The 21,238-nt window shown below is 39.7% G+C and overlaps 1 protein-coding gene across 2 annotated transcripts in view; it reads right to left on the bottom strand.

The window, feature by feature from the left end:
- The window catches only part of LOC126248084 (protein C12orf4), a 142,720-nt gene that overhangs the window by 11,449 nt on the left and 110,033 nt on the right, over positions 1–21,238 (bottom strand). For both annotated transcript variants that reach the window (XM_049948742.1, XM_049948743.1), the window contains exon 9: positions 16,859–16,977. In XM_049948742.1, coding sequence (XP_049804699.1) covers positions 16,859–16,977 — 119 coding nt within the window. The remainder of the gene's footprint in view (positions 1–16,858; positions 16,978–21,238) is intronic.

The following is a 21,238-nucleotide window of genomic DNA, read 5'->3' as shown; positions in this document are numbered from 1 at the left end:
AGACAATATTTTTATTCATTCTTCATTACTAGATGGGCATTCTGTTAGTAAAAGGGTTAATGGCCTTTCAGATCATGATGCACAAATTTTAACACAAAGGTTTTCGTATTCAAACAAATGTTATATATAATTACTAACTATGTAGAAAAGCTAATCCAATGGCAATAGAGTGTTTCTTAAACCTCATTAAGGAATAAGAGTGGCAGGATGTTTGTAATGCTGATAACATAGATGACAAATATAATGTTTTCCTTAACACATTTATCATGCTCTTTGAAAGTTGTTTTCCATTAGAACACTCTAAACAGAGTACTAGCAGTAAAAGGCAGCCTGGTTGGCTGTCTAGTGGGATAAAGATATCATGTAGAATAAAGTGGGAATTATATCAGTAAGTTAGAAGTAATCACAATCAAGTTACAGTAGCCGACTGAAAATAGTATTGCAAGGTGCTTAAAAATGTTATTAGGAAGGCAAAGAGTATGTGGTACACAAATAGAACAGGTAATTCACAGGATAAAATTCAAACCAAATGGTCAGTGATGAAGGAAGTGTGTGGCTAGCAGCACAAGGTCGATGATACATAGTCAGTTCATAGTAAAAATATTTCCGATCTTGATAAGTCAGATATATGCTCAGTATTTAACAATCATTTTCTGATCATTGCTGGTGAATTTAATAAAATCTTAGTTTCTACAGGCAATCATATAACTCTCTGGAAAATAAATTTCCAAAATTGATATCTCAAATACTCCTCTGTGATACTGAAAGGGGAGATTGAGTCAATAATTAACCCACTGAAGACTAAGGACTCTCATGCATATGACGATGTGCCTAGCGGAATATTCATCCACATCTACATTTATACTCTGCAAGCCACCCAACGGTGTGTGGCGGAGGGCACTTTACGTGCCACTGTCATTACCTCCCTTTCCTGTTCCAGTTGCGTATGGTTCGCGCGAAGAACGACTGTCTGAAAGCCTCCGTGCACACTCTAATCTCTCTAATTTTACATTCGTGATCTCCTCGGGAGGTATAAGTAGGGGGAAGCAATATATTCGATACCTCATCCAGAAACGCACCCTCTCGAAAACTGGCGAGCAAGCTACACCGCGATGAAGAGCGCCTCTCTTGCAGAGTCTGCCACTTGAGTTTGTTAAACATCTCCGTAACGCTATCACGGTTACCAAATAACCCTGTGACGAAACGCGCCGCTCTTCTTTGGATCTTCTCTATCTCCTCCGTCAACCCGATCTGGTACGGATCCCACACTGATGAGCAATACTCAAGTATAGGTCGAACGAGTGTTTTGTAAGCCACCTCCTTTGTTGATGGACTACATTTTCTAAGGACTCTCCCAATGAATCTCAACCTGGTACCCGCCTTACCAACAATTAATTTTATATGATCATTCTAGTTCAAATCGTTCCGCATGCATACTCCCAGATATTTTACAGAAGTAACTGCTACCAGTGTTTGTTTCGCTATCATATACTCATACAATAAAGGATCCTTCTTTCTATGTATTCGCAATACATTACATCTGTCTATGTTAAGGGTCAGTTGCCACTCCCTGCACCAAGTGCCTATCTGCTGCAGATCTTCCTGCATTTCGCTACAATTTTCTAATGCTGCAACTTCTCTGTATACTACAGCATCATCCGCGAAAAGCCGCATGGAACTTCCGACACTATCTACTAGGTCATTTATATATATTGTGAAAAGCAACGGTCCCATAACACTCCCCTGTGGCACGCCAGAGGTTACTTTAACGTCTGTAGATGTCTCTCCATTGATAACAACATGCTGTGTTCTGTTTGCTAAAAACTCTTCAATCCAGCCACACAGCTGGTCTGATATTCCGTAGGCTCTTACTTTGTTTATCAGGCGACAGTGCGGAACTGTATCGAACGCCTTCCGGAAGTCAAGAAAAATAGCATCTACCTGGGAGCCTGTATCTAATATTTTCTGGGTCTCATGAACAAATAAAGCGAGCTGGATCTCACACGATCGCTGTTTCCAGAATCCATGTTGATTCCTACATAGTAGATTCTGGGTTTCCAAAAATGTCATGATACTCGAGCAAAAAACATGTTCTAAAATTCTACAACAGATCGATGTCAGAGATATAGGTCTATAGTTTTGCGCATCTGCTTGACGACCCTTCTTGAAGACTGGGACTACCTGTGCTCTTTTCCAATCATTTGGAACCTTCCGCTCCTCTAGAGACTTGCGGTACACGGCTGTTAGAAGGGGGGCCAAGTTCTTTCGCGTACTCTGTGTAGAATCGAATTGGTATCCCGTCAGGTCCAGTGGACTTTCCTCTGTTGAGTGATTCTAGTTGCTTTTCTATTCCTTGGACACTTATTTCGATGTCAGCCATTTTTTTGTTTGTGCAAGGATTTAGAGAAGGAACTGCAGTGCGGTCTTCCTCTGTGAAACAGCTTTGGAAAAAGGTGTTTAGTATTTCAGCTTTACGTGTGTCATCCTTTGTTTCAATGCCATCATCCCAGAGTGTCTGGATATGCTGTTTCGAGCCACTTACTGATTTAACGTAAGACCAGAACTTCCTAGGATTTTCTGTCAAGTCGGTACATAGAATTTTACTTTCGAATTCACTGAACGCTTCACGCATAGCCCTCCTTACGCTAACTTTGACATCGTTTAGCTTCTGTTTGAGAGGTTTTGGCTGTGTTTAAACTTTGAGTGAAGCTCTCTTTGCTTTCGCAATAGTTTCCTAACTATGTTGTTGTACCACGGTGGGTTTTTCCCGTCCCTCACAGTTTTACTCGGCACATACCTGTCTAAAATGCATTTTACGATTGCCTTGAACTTTTTCGATAAACACTCAACATTGTCAGTGTCGGAACAGAAATTTTCGTTTTGATCTGTTAGGTAATCTGAAATCTGCCTTCTATTACTCTTGCTAAACAGATAAACCTTCCTCCCTTTTTTTATATTCCTATTAACTTCCATATTCAGGGATGCTGCAATGGCCTTATGATCACTGATTCCCTTTTCTGCACATACAGAGTCGAAAAGTTCAGGTCTGTTTGTTATCAGTAAGTCCAAGATGTTATCTCCACGAGTCGGTTCTCTGTTTAATTGCTCGAGGTAATTTTCGGATAGTGCACTCAGTATAATGTCACTCGATGCTCTGTCCCTACCACCCGTCCTAAACATCTGTGTGTCCCAGTCTATATCTGGTAAATTGAAATCTCCACCTAAGACTATAACATGCTGAGAAAATTTATGTGAAATGTATTCCAAATTTTCTCCCAGTTGTTCTGCCACTAATGCTGCTGAGTCGGGAGGTCGGTAAAAGGAGCCAATTATTAACCTAGCTCGGTTGTTGAGTGTAACCTCCACCCATAATAATTCAATATTAAGGTACTGTGCTGTGCTGCACATGTTAGCACTGTACTTAGCCATATTTGTAATTTTTCCTTTATGAATGGTTAGGTTCCTAAACAATTAAAGAACTTGGTAGTAAAGCCGCTTTATAAAAAGGGAGAATGGGATAATGTAGACAATTTTAGACATGTCTCTATGCCATTGGTGTTTGCTGAAGTTCTTGAAAAGGCTGTGTATCTAAGGATAATTTATCATTTTATTTCACATAATTTGCTATCAAATATACCGTTCAGCTTTAGAAGTGGTTTAACAACTGAAAATGCTATATTCTCTTTTCTATGTGAGGTACTGGATGGATTGAAAAAAAGGTTTCAAACACTAGGCATCCTTTTTGATTTAACTAAGGTGTTTGATTGCGTTGATAACTAACTATTGCTCCAGAAGTTGGACCGTTATGGAACATGGAAAGTAGCCCACAATTGGTTCACCTCTTACTTTAACAGCAGGCAGCAAAAGGTCATTATTCACAGTACTGAGAACTGCTGTGATGTGGGGTCTCAGTGCGCCATGGTCAAATGGGGGTTGCCCCGGGAACCGGGGCTGGAGCCATTCCTGTTCCTTATTTATATTTTGAGACACTCCTCAACTGCCAAACACCCATCCAGACTCTCAGTTTTACGCAACCAGAAACATTACCAACACATTCAACACCTCCGACACGAGAGGAAATCACAAACATAATCAAAAATCTCAAAAACAGGAAAGCATGTGGAGAAGACACAATTACAGCAGAAATGCTCAAGCTTGGGGGAGAAACATCAGTAGAAGCACTACACAAAGAACTTGAACAAGTATGGGAAACCAAGAAAATCCCAAGTCACTGGAAAACTGCCATAATTCACCCTTTGTTTAAAAAAGGTGACAAAAGGGATGTTAACAACTATCGTGGAATATCGCTTCTCCCAGTCCCATACAAAATTCTATCAAAAGCCCTGCTCAATCGTGTATCACCAATTATAGAGGAAAACTTGGAGAATATCAAGCTGGCTTCAGACCAGGAAGATCCTGCGCCGAACAAATTTTTAACCTCAAAACAACAATGAACTATTTATCTACAAGGAGCAAGAAATATTTCATAACATTCATTGATTTCAAAAAAGCTTATGACTCAATCGATAGGGACACACTCATCAAAACACTTCGAGAATATGAAATAGATGAAACAACAATCACCATAATCAAAGAAACATTAACAAATACAACATCAAAAGTAAAATTCCAAGGAGAAATTTCACGGCATTTCGAGGTCAAAACCGGCGTCAGACAAGGAGCTGCGCTGTCCCCAGTACTCTTCAACTGTGTTCTGGATAAAGTCATAGCAGAATGGAGGAAACTCACGCAAAAACATGGAGTTGAGAAAGTCCAAATTGGAGGGAAGTGCTACAAAGCCATTGAAACCAACTGTTTTGCCTTCGCTGATGATCTCGCCTGTTTAGCTTACACACAAAAAGACACAATAAAACAAATAGAATTACTTAAAGAAACTGCTGAAAAAGCAGGCTTGCAAATTTCATTTGAAAAGACAGAAATCATTACAAATATCAAAAATCCACCAAAGAAAATAACTACGAAATACGGGAAAATACAGGTATCTAAACATTTTAATTATCTTGGTGAACTAATTCAGCCTGTGGCAAAAGGTCATCCAGCCTGCAGGGCTGGAATACAAAAACTAGAGACAGCAACTCACTACTGCAGACAAATGTATTCAAAAAAAATGTATATCCAAAAACATTAAACTCAGACACTACCAGACTGTCATTAGACCGCAGATACTATATGCATCAGAAACACTGGCAAATTTTACATACGCAGAACAGATAGAAAATCGTGAAAGAAGAATTGTGAGGACAATTCTTGGACACAGGAAAATAACAGATGATCAAGGCAAGCCTGTATACAGACTAAAAAGCAACAAAGAAGTGTATACGAAGTGCAGCAAAATTACAGACGAAATTAGAAAAAGAAGATGTTCCTTTTATGCTCACATCATGAGGATGAACCCGAATAGGCTTACAAAACAAATATTTTCGCACATCGCAAATCTAAAAAATAAAAATTTATGGTTTATCAACACAGAAAGAGATCTAAAAGAAATGGACATAGATCAGGAAACAATATTTAACAGAAACCTTTTTAGAAAAAAACTGAATTCATTCACGGGTTTCGGTGTGAAAATTAAGAAGACTTGTGGAACTAAATGGTCTGAAGAGAGAAAAAGCCGCCTTCAGCGCAAGAATGAAAGAAGTGTGGACTGAGAGAAAGAAGACTTCCCAGAAGCGCAAGAAATAACTGTTTTCACGGTCTTTAACGGCCAAATTTGTATAATAATAATAATAATAATAATAATAATAATAATAAATGATATGCCTTCTAATATTGCAGGTAATTCTAAAATATTTCTGTTTGCTTGGTAGTGAAGGATGTAGTGTGTAACATTGGCTCTGTTTCAAATAGTACAGTTCACGACAAAAGTTCATGGCTTGTAGAACATAAAATAACACCAAATCACAGTAAGACTCAGTTTTTGCAGTTTCTAACACACAATTCAACAAAACCTAACTTTTTAATTTCACAGAATGAGCATAAATAAGATTAGTGAAACTGAACAGTTCAAATTTCTACGTGTTCAGATAGATAGTAAATTGTCGTGGAAAACGCACATTCAGGTTCTTGTTCAACGAGTTATTGTTGCCATTTTTACTAGTTGAACAGTACCGTATCTGAAGTATGTGATAGTTTGAAACAAAAAGTAGTCTACTTGGCTTATTTTCACTTGCTTATGTCATATGGTGTTATATTTTGGGGTAATTCTTCCCATTCTCAAAGGTTATTTTTGCCTCAGAAATGGGCAGTTCAGGCAATAAGTGGTGCAAGTTCACGAACCTCTTGTCAACCCCTATTCACTAGTCTGGGTATTCTGACATTGGCCTCTCAATATGTGTGTTCTTTACTCTCATTTCTTGTTAACAATATCAGCTTATTCCCAAGAATTGACAGCTTTCACTCAGTCAATACTAGGCAGAAATCCACTTCACTCTTGAGCAGGAGGGTGTGCAGTATTATGCTGCATCCATTTTCAATAAGATACCACAAGAATTCAAAAATCATAGCAGTAATCCATGTGCTTTCAAATCAGAACTGAAGTGTTTCCTCATGGGTCACTCCTCCTATTCTGTCGAGGAGTTCCTTACAAAGTTAAGTTGCTTCCTATGTTATATTGCTGATTGCATTTACATAAAATTATGGCTTGTCTTTTTTGGGTGCATAAACATTTTAATCAATTTGTTATTACTTTTATGTTGTAATTTCATGTACTGCCACGTTTCATGAGACTGGAGATTTGCTCCTCAATTTGTTCCTATGGAACTAGACGCGTAAAAATAAATAAATAAACTGATGAGTTGTTTTTATTGTTGTCACAAGGTTGGAGGAGGAACAAAAGGCAGAGAAAATGTCAATACACAAAGAAGACTGGACAGGATATTTAACAACTGATGTGATACTATTGAATGCTAGGGCAAAGACAGTTACACTTAAACACTACCTTGAGGGACACCACACTCTTGCTCAAAACGATCATACAGGACATCACTGACTCCGTATTTAAGCTCGGTGAGAGGAAGGACCATATAGAAATGAGAAGGCATCTTTGAAAACAGCATTCATGGAACTGCATGAGGATAATGTGTCTCCAAGTAGTATTGCAGGCCTACTCAATGTCAAAAAATATACACAGTAGGTGGTGATGGTACATGAAAGCTTGTTGTATAGTCACTTCCATGAGATCATGTTTTCAAAGGTGGAGCAATACATCTTGAATCCACACTGAAAGCTGCTATGAAGCTGCCTTGATCCCGAGATCTAGACACAGATGGTTTACTGTCCAGTCTAAGATCTTTCTCATGTCGCTAGTGAGTTGTGTCTGTACATGTCATAGGTTGTGTAGATTGAATTATAAGAGACAGCAAAAGGAGATCATGGCAACAGTTCCTGATCACTAGAAACCATTACACACACACACACACACACACACACACACACACACACACACACACACAGAGTCTCAGGCAACTGAAACCACAAATGATGGGAGTGACGACTGGGTGGGGGTTACAGTCCATCCTGGGGGTTACATTCCATCCTGTTGCTAGTGAGGGCAACATTCCATCCTGGATCTTGGATGTTGTCATGGAGTTCAAACACAACAAGTTGGCTATAAAGTGCCACGTCGGCCATACTGAGCACCATGTTAGCTTTGTTTGGCGGTACGACTCACTCTGGCAAGGAAATCCTAATTGGGAAGTGATCACTTGAGTGCCGTTTACTGACCACTTCCTCACCGAGTGGTGTGTGTGAAGGCTATAGAGCATAAAGAGAGATTGATAGTGGTGAACAACCCTGTTGCAGCACTGAAGTGCGTGCTCTGCCCATGTTCAACAAACATTCACATGAGGATATGGGAAGGTACTCAACTGCTCTATCCCTGGGGCAGTTGGTTGCACAATCCCAGAGCACAATGCATGTGCTGAAATGACCACAGAGGGGGAAGGGGCTGGGGAGTTGAGTATGAAGGTCATGGAGAGCCTTTTGGTGTAGCACTTCACGTAGGGGCAGGTAGATGGAACATAAGCCAACCTATGATACATGTACTAATACAGCAACTGCTTGTACACTAGTTCTTAAGGAGAGAATCAAAGAGCAGTAGGCATTGCTTACTAAAATAGGCACTCATCCTCTAGACGTAACTCCACTAAGGTCATCCTTTCTGTAGAGAATGTAGCCATGAAGCACACGGGTATCACCGAATTTAAAATGTGTGTCCTAAAGACATAATACACACATTGGTCTACTTTGAACTAACAGATGTAGCTCCTCCACATATGTCCTGTATCCACTCAAGTTCCGCTGAGGTGGAGGTGGAGGAGGAAGAGGAGATTAGTGTTTAATGTCCTGTTGACAACAAGTCATTACAGACAGAACACAAGATCGGATGTGGAAGAAAACTGGCTGTGCCCTTTCAAATGAACCATCCCGGCATTTGCCTACAGCAGTTTAGGGAAATCATGGGAAACCTAAATCAGGATGGCTAGGTGTGGGTTTGAACTGTTGTCCTCCCAAATGTGAGTCCAATGTGCTAACCACACTGCCATCTCACTCAGTTCCACAGAAGTACAGAAGCCATCTTAATGGTGAAGTTTTCCTCTGCGTTTCCCCTTGTTGTTCCTCCACAGTGGGGAGATTGCAGCAGAGGGAGGGTTACTTCAAGGACTCACCAGTTTCCTCGGGCAGACATTGATGTCCGTACTACTGATGACATGGTCATCGTCTGATTCATGAGACAGGACCACAATCAAATTCTCTGATGGATTCCATCATAATTGTTTCTGCCTGTTGGTTTCCTTCCCCAGCTTGGATTTTGGAGTTGATGACATGGTCATTTTAATAGAAATATTTTGCCGAGTCTCATCAACAATTGGCTGTAAGGGTCTGCTGTTGTTCCAGACAGTAGTTTCGGCAACAATCAGTATTTCAGTTGTAGGAAAGCTTAGTTGTGGGACCAGTGATGCAGGCTTGCAGTTGCATTTACAGGTACAGGCTGATGTGCTCTGCTCAGCTGTCAAATCTGGGTGCCAACAGTAGTTTCTATAAACTCTGCTTCAGTGGTGAGGCCAATTACCTCACAAAGGTAGGTGGCTGTGTGGCCTTAAATGCATTCTTCGCATCAGAATAGGAGATGTGTTGGGTAACTTTAATATCCTGTATTTTCTTCTATTTTCTGGAGAAAAGATTTCCTTGCACCAAACCATGTGAGGTTGGGAGCAATTCACACTCATGGGTGGGGAAGTAAAATCAATATCCTCTTCATGGGCAGCAGAGCCACATCTCCCACATGTACCCTGCGACCATTACACCCCGTGGTGGTAGGATCAAAGATTTGACACTTAAAACAGCACATTGGTTTAGGTATATGGACCCTAACTTTAAGATGAAGAAAACCTGATGCAATATATTCATGTAACTTTGGTAAACTGAATGTCTGGATAGAAGACGCTCACTTCAGGAGCTCACCATCAATACTTTTCATGAAATTCTGAACTTTAGTGGCCCTTTCACTTTCCCATTACTGTTGGAGTTCTTTGGTATTTGTATCTATTATGTCTGGCATGTTACGACTCCTTTACAACAGTTTATCCGAGTGCACAGCTCACTGCTGACAGCATATTCTCAAAGTAGTGTGGCATTTAACAACTGTTTTACTTTGGTGGCTTTCAGTGTCGTGAAAGTCGGCTGCTCGAAATCCACATTGTGGAGTGGTTAGTAGATTGCAAGACTTGAGCCACCATACTAGCCAGGCATGACTCATACATTCCATAACCTCACAAAAACAGCTGATGAGAGAAATGAGGTGGTAGCTATAAGGAAGGTGTTTGCCTTTCAAGGCTTAGGTATGGAGGTATGGGTATGACAGCGGCCTCATGCAAGTATCTGGGAAACATGCCATCTGCCCAAATTCAATTGTACATACAAAGGAGAAAGTGCCTGCCTATAAGGGAAAGGTGCTGCAACATCTGATTGTGAACATCGGCCGGCTCTTGGGTGGAAGATGAGGATGAAGTGAGAGCATGGTCTAGCCCCCTCACAGTGAATGTGCCAATGTAGCATTCACCACTCTGGGAGACATATCACTCAAGCTGACTTCATTCATTTACAAGGGAGGAAGGAGGGGTAATAGTTGCTAGAGCTCAAAATCTCCACAAAATAGCGGCCTAAGATGTTGGAGATAACAATAGGGTCCACAGTGACATCATCTGCTATGGTCAGGCTGGAAATCTGGGAATGGACTTTGGTCCCAGACCACTGATGGAGGTTGCCCCACATGATGGAAGAGGGAGTGAAACTTTAAAAGAACTATTAAATGAAATCCAGCATTTTATTTATTATTTTTTTTTTTTGCTGTCCTGAAGACTGCAATGACACTGCGCACAGAAGTGTTTATAACGAATACAGTTTGCCAGTGTAGGAAGATGGTTAAAAATGTGGAGAGCATGTCTCCACACACAAAGCGCGTTGCGGCATGCCTCAGTCCACCATGGGACCAGGACACAGCATGATAAAGATGAAGTGTGAGGTATGGAACATCCTGCGGTGGTAAGGGGAAATAGGGAAATGTTTGTCTAAGGTTGTCAAGGAGGAGTAAAGGCTCCAGTCAGTCTTATAAAGCTGCCAATTTGGTTTACATTCAGGTGGGATAGGCGTCGGTAAACTGATTGACACATACTTGAGCAACCATTTCCCATGTGCTGAGAGAATGGACCACTTGAGATGATGATGATGCTGGGCAGTGCAGAATATGGGGTCCAAATAGGAATAAATGTGCACAGAGTCTGAAAGGAACATGGGTGCTCCAGTGTTAAGACAGATGAGGCTAAGCTGAATGAAGGTCAGTCAAGAGGAAACCTCTTGGACATGTCAACGAGCCCCAAAGGGCTCGCCCAGCAGGCAAAAATGGGCGAGGGAGCTTACCAGTAAGCTGGAGTAAGACTGCCCTGGTGACTGTGAATGACAGAGGGATGTATATGTTACAAAGGGAAAAGGTGAAGCTAGGAAGGAAAACATGGACTGCTACAGCTTGCAACTGGCTGCTCAATGAGATGGTTTGGCTACAGACCGTCATCCTGGATGAGCAGCATGATGCCCCATGAGAAGGAATGCCCCTTCCTCAGAAGGGGGGGGGGTGACATGGGAAAGGTGGTGGTGGGAGTAGAGGTTAAAATGGACCAGAAGGAAATGTGAGAGGTCAAAGCAGTCAGGACAACGACAATTTTGTTTCTTTGAGACAGGAAAAAACCGGACACTGCAATTACAAGAGCAGCCATAATTCCTCCTTGTTGGATCTAATGGCACAAATGTTCCATTGGAGAAGAGTCAGAATGGGGAACAGGGAGGAGGGAACAAATGAAGAGTAGTCACCTCGGCGGCTGCTGAGTGCCAATCTCTGAAGACTCATTGCTACAGGGCACATTGGCTGGAGGATCCTGTTCCTGTTCCATGAAATCCACAGGGGCAGTGGCATTCTACCTGGGTCGGCCTGCATATTCCAGGGCAGAACAATGGTAGGTGGTGTGCACCGGCGAGATGGAGGTCGGCCAGCTGAAGGTATCACACAGTGACACTGTTTCAGAAAACACCCAAATCAGGGAAGGAGAAGATCGCTTCGCTTTGTTCAATTTCTTAGAACCTTTATGGTTGGCAGGCGAAGGCTCAGATGTTTATTGGCCGGAGGAATGTAAAAACTCTTTGTGGGAGTATTCCTTTTGCCCTTTCTGATCTGCTGGTTGTGTAGCAGGTGATTTCACCACCAGGGTGAAGATTTGGTGACTTGTTACACAGCTGTAGTAGGAGATACTGAGGCTACCATGATACTGGGCAATTTCAAAAGTACATTACTGAATTGGAGGTCACAAGTCTGCATCCCCATGTCCTTTGTGGAGCAAGGCATAGCAAGAATGGTACTGTAAGTGCCTGATAGTAAAATGCAGGGCTTTCAACTAACCAACAACTTGCGAGCGACAGATAGGGTATTTTTTCCTTCACCCAGATCTCCTGTGGGGACTCATAGGGTTGCTAACAAAGAAGCCCTCTCTAACAGTCACAAACTTTATAGGCTTGCCTTTGTTGAACCGAATGTAGACTGCGAAAGACACCACCTCAGTATTTAGCTCAGTGAATGGCAGTCCACAGATGGTCCGTGTTATGACTCACAGTGTGTGGTGTAACATTCGCATGCTGGCTGGATCACTGTCTCTGCTGTGGGTGGATGTCATCAGATGGGGTAGGGATACATCGAATTTATGGTAAGGTGGTATGGAATCAGTAAATACACATCACGAAACATACTACGGTGCCAAGTGTGAGGGTGTACTACCCCAATGAAGCGATCCACAGAGGTTGAATCATTCAGGAAAGGTTACCGCAACAGGCTGACTTTGACCCAATCGGTTGAACTCCACTGAAAATTTGTGAGCAAAAATAGACCGGCACATAAACTTATACCAGCCAACACTAGCCCCATGCACACCTGACTGGTAGTTGGACCTAGTGTCAGATAAATGGGAGACTCTGGCAGATGGTGAAATGTATTTCCAGAGGCTGATTGCCTCCATGCCTCGTCAGATGAGGCAACAGTTGGTTACACTGGTGGTTGGATCTTATATTTGATCATCCCTGATATGAAACTTTCCTTGTTAACTGGAAACATACACGAGTTCATTGTACTCTGAATTTTATTTATTGAAATTGTGCTGCTTAACATTTACTACATGTAAATTTGAAAAAAAAATAAATAAATAAATAAAAAATGCACAAACAACTTCATCTGAATCAAAATAGAAATGGTGCCCTAATATGAGACAATCAGAGAAAACACTTTATACTGGCCAATAAGCGAAAAGGTAAACACTAAAATAATAATAAATACTAATATTCTGTTCCTTACTGCCTCTCCAACATTTTCTGTGTTTACTGTGCAAATAAAGTGCAGTTAGGGCACACAAAACCTTTTTTTTCCCTTCAAATTAACATTTTAAGAAATATTGTCTGATAGAATTTGAATACCTTATTACGCTGAATATCTGAACTTTATTTTTCCCAGCATATTTGAATTTTACTTCAAGACCAAAATTTATGAACTTCTTGTTAAACATTTACTATCTTTCATTTGTGCTATGGAACTGAATAATTATTTGACTAGCTACTCTCTGCTACATCCGAAATACAAGCGTAAATGATTAAATTTTGCTAGTAGTCTGATTGTTCTAATAGCACTCACTTCTTCAAATAGTATTCTCTCCTTCCTATACAACAAATACCCATGAAATAACTTGGATGAATTTTGTTTAAAATTTTGTGACTTTTGTGATTTGGTTTTTGTTAACTTGTACTAACTATAATAGTTCTCTTAGAGACCTTAATTAACAGGTACCAGTATTGTACTCATCCAAACAGGAGGAGCTACCACAGAAAGGCCTCTGGAACCACCACGACTGTGTGGGTTGGTTGGTTGGTTGTAGAAGGGACCAAACTACTCGGTCATCAGTCCCTCCAACCTTAGATTAACTAAAACCAATAAAATCCCACATTAGGAGAGGCAACTACAATGCCACGACTGGGACATAAAATATATTGGCCAGATGGCACGACCAAACTCTGTCAATGAGTGAAGCCTATGAACTACTTCCACAGCAATGCTAACACCTCCTTCGGACCACATTTAGCACAGCCAATCAAATCACTACATATTTTGTAATCACTGTTGACATCCTATACTTCCGTATATGATGTTTAATTGGTATTTATTTCCAGTGTTGTGTACAGTATGTCTCAGAGGTACGATAATATGTTGTCGCTATAACGCAACATGGGCATTTATGGGACGAGAGTGTTGTCACAATGTGTGTTGTGGCTGTACATGCTGGTAATGCCCATGCCCAAAGTGGAACTCAGTTTGGTTTAGTTTTGTTGACTGTACCTACACTATGCTTTAGTTTATGATGAAAAGAATTGTGTTAAAACTTATGTTTAAATTACTTTTCCAAAAAAGCCTAGCAATTTTATAAGAGAAAATTTCCCACGTGTATCATATTAATATAAATGGGTTTTTACATTTATTTTTTATGCTTTATTATTATTTTATGATCATTGTTTTATTTTTTTGAATTCTATATACATAAAATTGATTTTTTCTCTTTCACATTGTTAGACACTAATCTGTTTTAAAATAAATATATCTTTATCTACAGCTCCTGACTAAAGCAAAAATTCAGATCTAGATATCATTTGTGTAAAAAATGCTATTTTGTATTCCAGTGGATGGTTAAATTTTGTATTAATCTGCGAGCACTCATGCTATGAGCATTTTGCTCACAGAAATGTTAAAACAATTGACATTTTGTCAACAATGCCTTCAGCATACTTGTTCGCTTGGTAGCTGGGTTTTGGATGGCCCCGACCATCACAAACTGTTGTCATTGCGTCAGTACGTAGCTGTCGCTCACAGATATCATCTGTTTGGGTCAATCATCACCGTGCGGTATTTTGCCCACCATGCAGGTGTCGACGTAAGTATATATTTTGTTATTCATATTTCTTAAAATGTCATTTTATGTGCATTGCTCTCGGTTTATTGTGTTTTTTATTATTATTTACGATAGCTATGTAATGAATAAACTAAAATTATTTTGTATTTTTATAGATAGGTGGACTAGAAGAAAGAATTCTGGCGTGGCTGGAAGATGACGACCTAGAAGATGTTGCAGCAGCATCTGTTAGAGCCAATAATACCAAAAGTGACCTAGGCAGTGAACACAGCAACCACCGTACTGAAACAGAACAATCATCAGATGAAGATGAGGTGGAAATGTCTTCCATCCAAGCACGAAGTCAGTTATTTTACTTAGGCAGAAACAAACAAATGTAGTAGAGTTACAATCCAGAACGTTCCAATGTGAGGACAAGATTTCATAATATTGTTATTGGTAGACAGGAGAAAAAAGCTGTGACAAAAGATGCCAATGATATTGTAGATTGTTTTCTTCTTTTTGTAAGTGAAGAAATGCTGACTGACATAGTAACATATACAAGATTTATATTAGAAAAATCAAGGCTTGATTTTCAAGAGAGAGAGAGAGATTGTGAAGAGACTGATACAGAGCTGAAAGCATTTATTGGCATTTTATACATGGCTGATAAAAAAAAAAAAAAAAAATGCTTCATTTGCATGTGCAGGAAATGTGGGACGAAGACGACACAGCTCCTGATATTTTTCGAGCCATTATGAGCAGCACTAGATTTCTTTTTCTGATCACAACTGTAAAGTTTGATGGTCAAACCCGCTCAGAGAGGTCTAAGTATGAATCTTGCCCCAATTCATGGAATATTTGGTCAGTTTGGCACAAAGTGTCAATCGAATTATCAGGTAGGAGAAAATGTACCATTGGATGAAATGTTAGAAGCATTTCGAGGCCGCTGTAAATTCTGTATTACATAGCAAATAAACCAGCCAAGTACGGAATCAAGGTGTATGCTTTCTGTGACTCAAATTCTTTTTACACAAGTAATGAAGTTTACCCAGGCAAGCAACCAAATGGCCCATACAAATTCAATAACACTGCATCTGCTGTCATCAATCATTTATCACAAGATCTATTATAAACTGGTAGAAATAGAACAACTGATAATTATTTCACCTCAATTCCATTGGCTGACAAATTGCTGAGCAAACAAACTAGTTGGTATTCTCAGGAAGTAAAATAAAACCCAACACCTAGCAGTATCTTTGGTTTTCATGAGAACAAGGTTCTGGTTTCCTAAAAAGATGTGCTTATGATAAGTAGACTGCATGGCAATGATCAGATTGATCCAACAACTGGGGAACATGCAAAACCTGAAATCATCACGTATTATAACTGGACAAAAGGAGGTGTCGATGTGGTAGATCAACTGAAAGAAGAATATTCCGTGGCTCAAGTAGCGTGTAGGTAGCCACCGAGATTAATTTTTCTCAATTTTAAATATTACTGGCATAAACAGTCAAATAACATATAAAGAAAATAAAAATGTGATTATTACTAGGAGACTGTACTTGAAAACTCTGGCTCTAGAGCTAACATGACTACAAATTGTGCATAGGATCACAATGCAGAACCTATCTCATCCTCTACAGCAAGTTATAAAACAATTTACCAATGAAACTGAAGTTTCAGATGCTGAAAAACCCTGTGGTATATGTAAAGTCTGTCCAAGGCGCAAAAATTGGAAGACAAAGGGTTTGTATCCATTATCAAAAAGTTGTGTGTAACGAATATGCTGTAATATGCTATGCGATGCATGCAAAGCTCAGATATATGATGAAGATTAAGTCACAAAAGTTAAATAATAAGAAATACTTGCTTTCTTTGTTTTTTCAATTTTTTTTTTATTAGTGTCTCAGAAGACTGGTGATCATAATTGTCCTAAGATTATTACCAACAATATAGATAAACGCATTATTGTGTACTGAAAATAAATGTATTAAATACTAAAATATGAGAGCTTTATTATAAAAAGAACAAAAAACATACTAATTTACACATTTTAGGTACATTTGAGACAGCTTGTTGAGTGCGAGCAAAATGCTCGACACGCGAGCAATCGTGTAACTTTAAAGGCGCGAGTTCTCGCAGGTTAATGATTGTGTTAATAGTTGCGATTTTTGCATATTTAAATAATATATTTGCTATTACTGTTTGTTATTGTTAAGTTTAAAAATGTATACTTTCATTCACTTCATGTTCAAAAGAGAACTGTAATCATGGATGTAGGTTATTCATTATTACACTGTTCTAAGAACGGATTTAATCCTAGGTCTTGAAAGAAGTAATAAAGACAGAGTAAAAATGAGTCTTACCTCTGTCATCTCATGCATGAGAAGAACTGGAATAGTAAGTGTAGTTATGTCATTAGAACATGCTGTTTTCAATATATTCCGGAGCCCCAGAATCACAGGGTGTCTTGAATTAATGTCACCTGAAAAATTTAACAAACTATGACATTTGTAAATGATGTATACAACTTACATTTTTTCTAATTACAAGAGAATATTAAGAAGAAATAGACAAAGTTACAACTCCTATTAACACACAATATTCAGAGTACTATTCTAAGATTCTGGAGCAACCCCATTCAGATATCACTCCAGATATTCTTTTAGGGTTCACAATATTTCTTTAAATCATTGTCAGTACATACATACTGATGTTATTAATTCAAAAAGTCTACATCTGGTCTTCTCTCTGTTCCTGTTCAGCTACTATTCTCTCCCTCAAATGATTTTGTCTCCGAGAGGTGTATTAAAAAAATGTTAAAAAACATCAGTTAGATCTATGTTGTAACTGAATATTTTTTAAACTGCTGATCCATAGCTTTTATGAATTGTATTTAAGACATAGTAGTTCCATGAAAGCAGAAAATGTTTTCTATTAATTTCACAACCAGTTCTGAGTAGTGCTAAATTTTACATTGTACCTGTAAAAAATAAAGCCATCAGAAATATGTAACTGATACTAAAATTTTCTTGGTTCACTAGTTAAAATACCTTGCTTAAATTAGCTATGTAGTGTAACATGCATACAGTTCATTGTTGTGAAGTTGGGAAGCTGTTACTCATCAGATATATGACTGGTAACCTCATTAATAATTTTATCACTGTAATCTCTTGTGCAGATTGGTATACTCTGCTCGTGCAGTTAAGGACATATTTGTTTTGAATTATATCTTTTTAATGAATTTTTATGATATAAGAAAATTTGGATCCCATGGGAAGCTGGGTGACCCTTACGATGAACTGACCAACATGTTGGATCTGCGGTGTTAGTTGCATATCAATGCTAGTAACAATGGACTAAGAAGTTTCCCATGTTTCTTGTACTGGATCCAAATGGTAGCAGCACTTCAGCCATGCAGCCATTGTTGATCAAGTGGGTATAGCATGTTTTAGGATCAATGCTTCAGTCAGAGCATTCACAAAAAGCATCAGAAACATTTTTATGGAAGCTGGGCTGTAAACAAGGATAGTGCTTGCTAGGTTTCCTCCCACATCTAATCACAGTGCCCTCTGCCTCCCCACCCCCACCCCCCACCACACCCATCAAAATAAAATAAAAAATTAAAATCAGGTGGTAACAGTGAAATGATGAGAGCAGGTTCTGCTTTGATGTGTGTAATGATCAATTGTAAGTGAAGTATTGATAATAGTGACAACGACCAGACTGTACCAGGCAGTGACATACAGCACCAAGTATAAGTATTATGGTATGGTGAATCACAGCGTACAATGGCTGTACTCTGCAGGAATTTGCTGAGGATGTACTTAATAATACTCTCATTGGTCTTCCATCTTTGGAGTGAACAGATGGTGACAGTGGGGTCCTGGGATGAGACTAGCAGTGCATCCATTTTGTCTGCCAACCTTTTCCTATCCACTTTTCTATTGGCCTCCTTTGCGCAGCTCTTGCTTTTTTTTTTTTACCCCTACATTATTACATTTCAAAGCCTATAAGAGACTTCTCTTTTTAAAACTCTTTATCGCCATTCTGGCAAAGAAATAGGTGTGGCAATTAAGCTTCATTACCTTCAAGCTCAAAGTTCATGAAAACAATATTAAATGTTTCAGAATAGCCTCAATCCAATCTCTTGCTGGGAATATCTTTAATGTCTACCTCTACAAGAGAAATGTGTATGAATAAAGAGGCCCAGATTACATAGGTGTGCACTTACACTTGCCATTCACTATTAGACAATGACAGATTAGGAGAAATTGAGCGGGAACTGGGAAAGACCTACTGGAATATTGTTGGTCTAAACAAAGTGTGGCACACACAAGAAGGCAGTTTCCTTTTGAGATCTGGAAATAAGTTCCATTTCTTTTGTGAACCTGATGAGAAACAAAATGGAGTTGGGTTCTTAATAAACTGTAATACTGCTGATAGGGTGTTATCAGAAGGGACATCTAACAGAACAGCTTCATCGGTCTTAAACATTATGTCAAATTGGGTAGGTCTATGCTTCCCCTTCATGTTACAAAGACGAATAGATTGACTCAGTCTACAAGATCATTATCAACATATGTGAAAAATGAAAGAAATCCAATGTCCGCTTGGTATTTCAGATTAGGGAGGGAGGGGGGGCGGGGGCAGGTGCAGCCATCAGCAAGGTATGGCTCAAGTCGGCACCAATGGCATCTGTCACTTAGGTTCTGACACCATCCTCAGTTTGCACAGGGACTGGTGACAAAGGTAAAGACTATTGGCCTCGCTCATGGGATGCAACAGAACTCACAATTTGGACCCAGGGTTGACTGAGGTTGGTTGGTTGAAGCCAAATGCAGGGTCTCAACCAGAGTCTCCACTGACAGTGCTGTTTAATGGCTCTGTCAATTCTGTGACGGTCTTGGCAGCAGATTTCTGGCCCTGCATTATGGGATGGAGAATTGCAGGACTTCCCTTGATATGTCAGTGGTAAACTCCACAAAGGAAGGAGCTTCTCAGGTAGCAGAGTACTTGTAGAGTGCACATACTTTTTTTTAAGGCTAGGTAGTAGTTTCAGGTCCTGTTCTCTGGTGAATGCTTTCAGCTGATATGCAGAGAGCCAACTCCAACTGTGTACAAGGTAAAGACAGTTTGACTGTCAAACATTTAACAGCAAACTGCCAAAGTATCCGTAAAAAAGTTCCTGAATTTAGTGTCCTCCAGGAAAAAAGAGAACTGGCTGAAACCTGAAGTAGAAAGCTTTGAAATATTTATTGAAGCATACAACATATGTCAACAATAGATTAGGCACCATAGAAAAGGGAATGTTCATGGCAGTCAACAAAAATATTGTCATGAACTCGAGTTAATTATTGGATGTTTTTAATGGTCACTTGATTCATCTGTGACAGTTTTAAAATTATTCACAGAAGGTCTATGCCCAGTAGTGCAGAAATAATCTGACCATGCAGTATTCCACAGACATGCCAAAAGTCACAGGTTAGCAATATGGACATATACAGATAACAATAGTATCACACACACAAGGTATAAAAGGGCAGTGCATTGGTGCGGCTGTTATTTGACCTTAGGTGATTCATGTGTAAAGATTTCCGACACGTCTGTGGCCACACGACTTTGAATGAAGAACGGTAGTTGGAGCTAGACGCATGGGAAATTATATTTCCGCAATTGTTAGGGTATTCAATATTCTGAGAGCCACAGCATCAAGAGTGTGCCGAAAATACTAAATTTCAGAATTTCTCTCGGCCTTCACTTAATGACCGAGAGCAGCGGCATTTGCGTACAGCTGTCAATGCTAACAGACAAGCAACACTGTATGAAGTAACTGCAAAAATCAATGTGGAACATACAGTAAATGTACCTGTTAGGGCAGTGTGGCAAAATTTGGTTTTAATGGGCTATTGCAGCAGACAACTGAATCAAATGCCTATGCCAACAGCATGACCTCACCTACTGTACCTCTCCTGGGCCCGCGACCACATTGCTTGGACTCCAAACAACTGGAAAAGTGTGGCCTGGTCATATGAGTCCTGATTTTAGTAGGTAACAGCTGATGGTAGGGTTCACCAAGCTGTCAACGAGACACTGTGCAAGCTGATGGTGGCTCCATAATGATGTGGGCTGTGTTTACATGAAATGAACTGGGTCCTCTGGTCCAACTGAACTGATCATTGACTAGAAATGGTTATGTTCGGCTACATTGAGACCATTTGCAGTTACTCATGGACTTCATGTTTGCAAACAATGTTACATCACTGGCCAACAATTAATCGTGACTGCTTTGAAGAACATTCTGGACTATTAGAGCAACTGATTTGGCCACCCAGATCATCCAACATGAATTTCATTGAACAATTTATCGGAGACAATCCAGGTCAATTTTTGTACAACACCCTCCACTGGCAACACTTTCACAATTATGGATGGCTATAGAGGCAGCTTGGCTCAATATTTCTGCAAGGAACTTCCAACAACTTGCTGCATCCATGGCACATTGAGTTGCTGCACTGCGCCAGGCAAAAGAAGGGCCAACACGATATTATGAGGTATCCCACAACTTTTGTCGCCTCAGTGTAGTTGGAGACAATTTTAATGTATCGTGTATAGACTGGGACAATTATGGAGTCAGTGCAGGTGATATGGACAGAGTCTTGTGAAGCAGTTTTGAACATGTTTTTCACCTAAAACTGTCTTGAGCAGCTAGTTATACAGCCCACATTCAATGGAAATATTTTAGA

This window comes from Schistocerca nitens, chromosome 3, assembly GCF_023898315.1.
Source record: "Schistocerca nitens isolate TAMUIC-IGC-003100 chromosome 3, iqSchNite1.1, whole genome shotgun sequence".
Taxonomy (NCBI): Eukaryota; Metazoa; Arthropoda; class Insecta; order Orthoptera; family Acrididae; genus Schistocerca; species Schistocerca nitens.
This window is presented reverse-complemented; position numbering and strand designations above follow the sequence as displayed.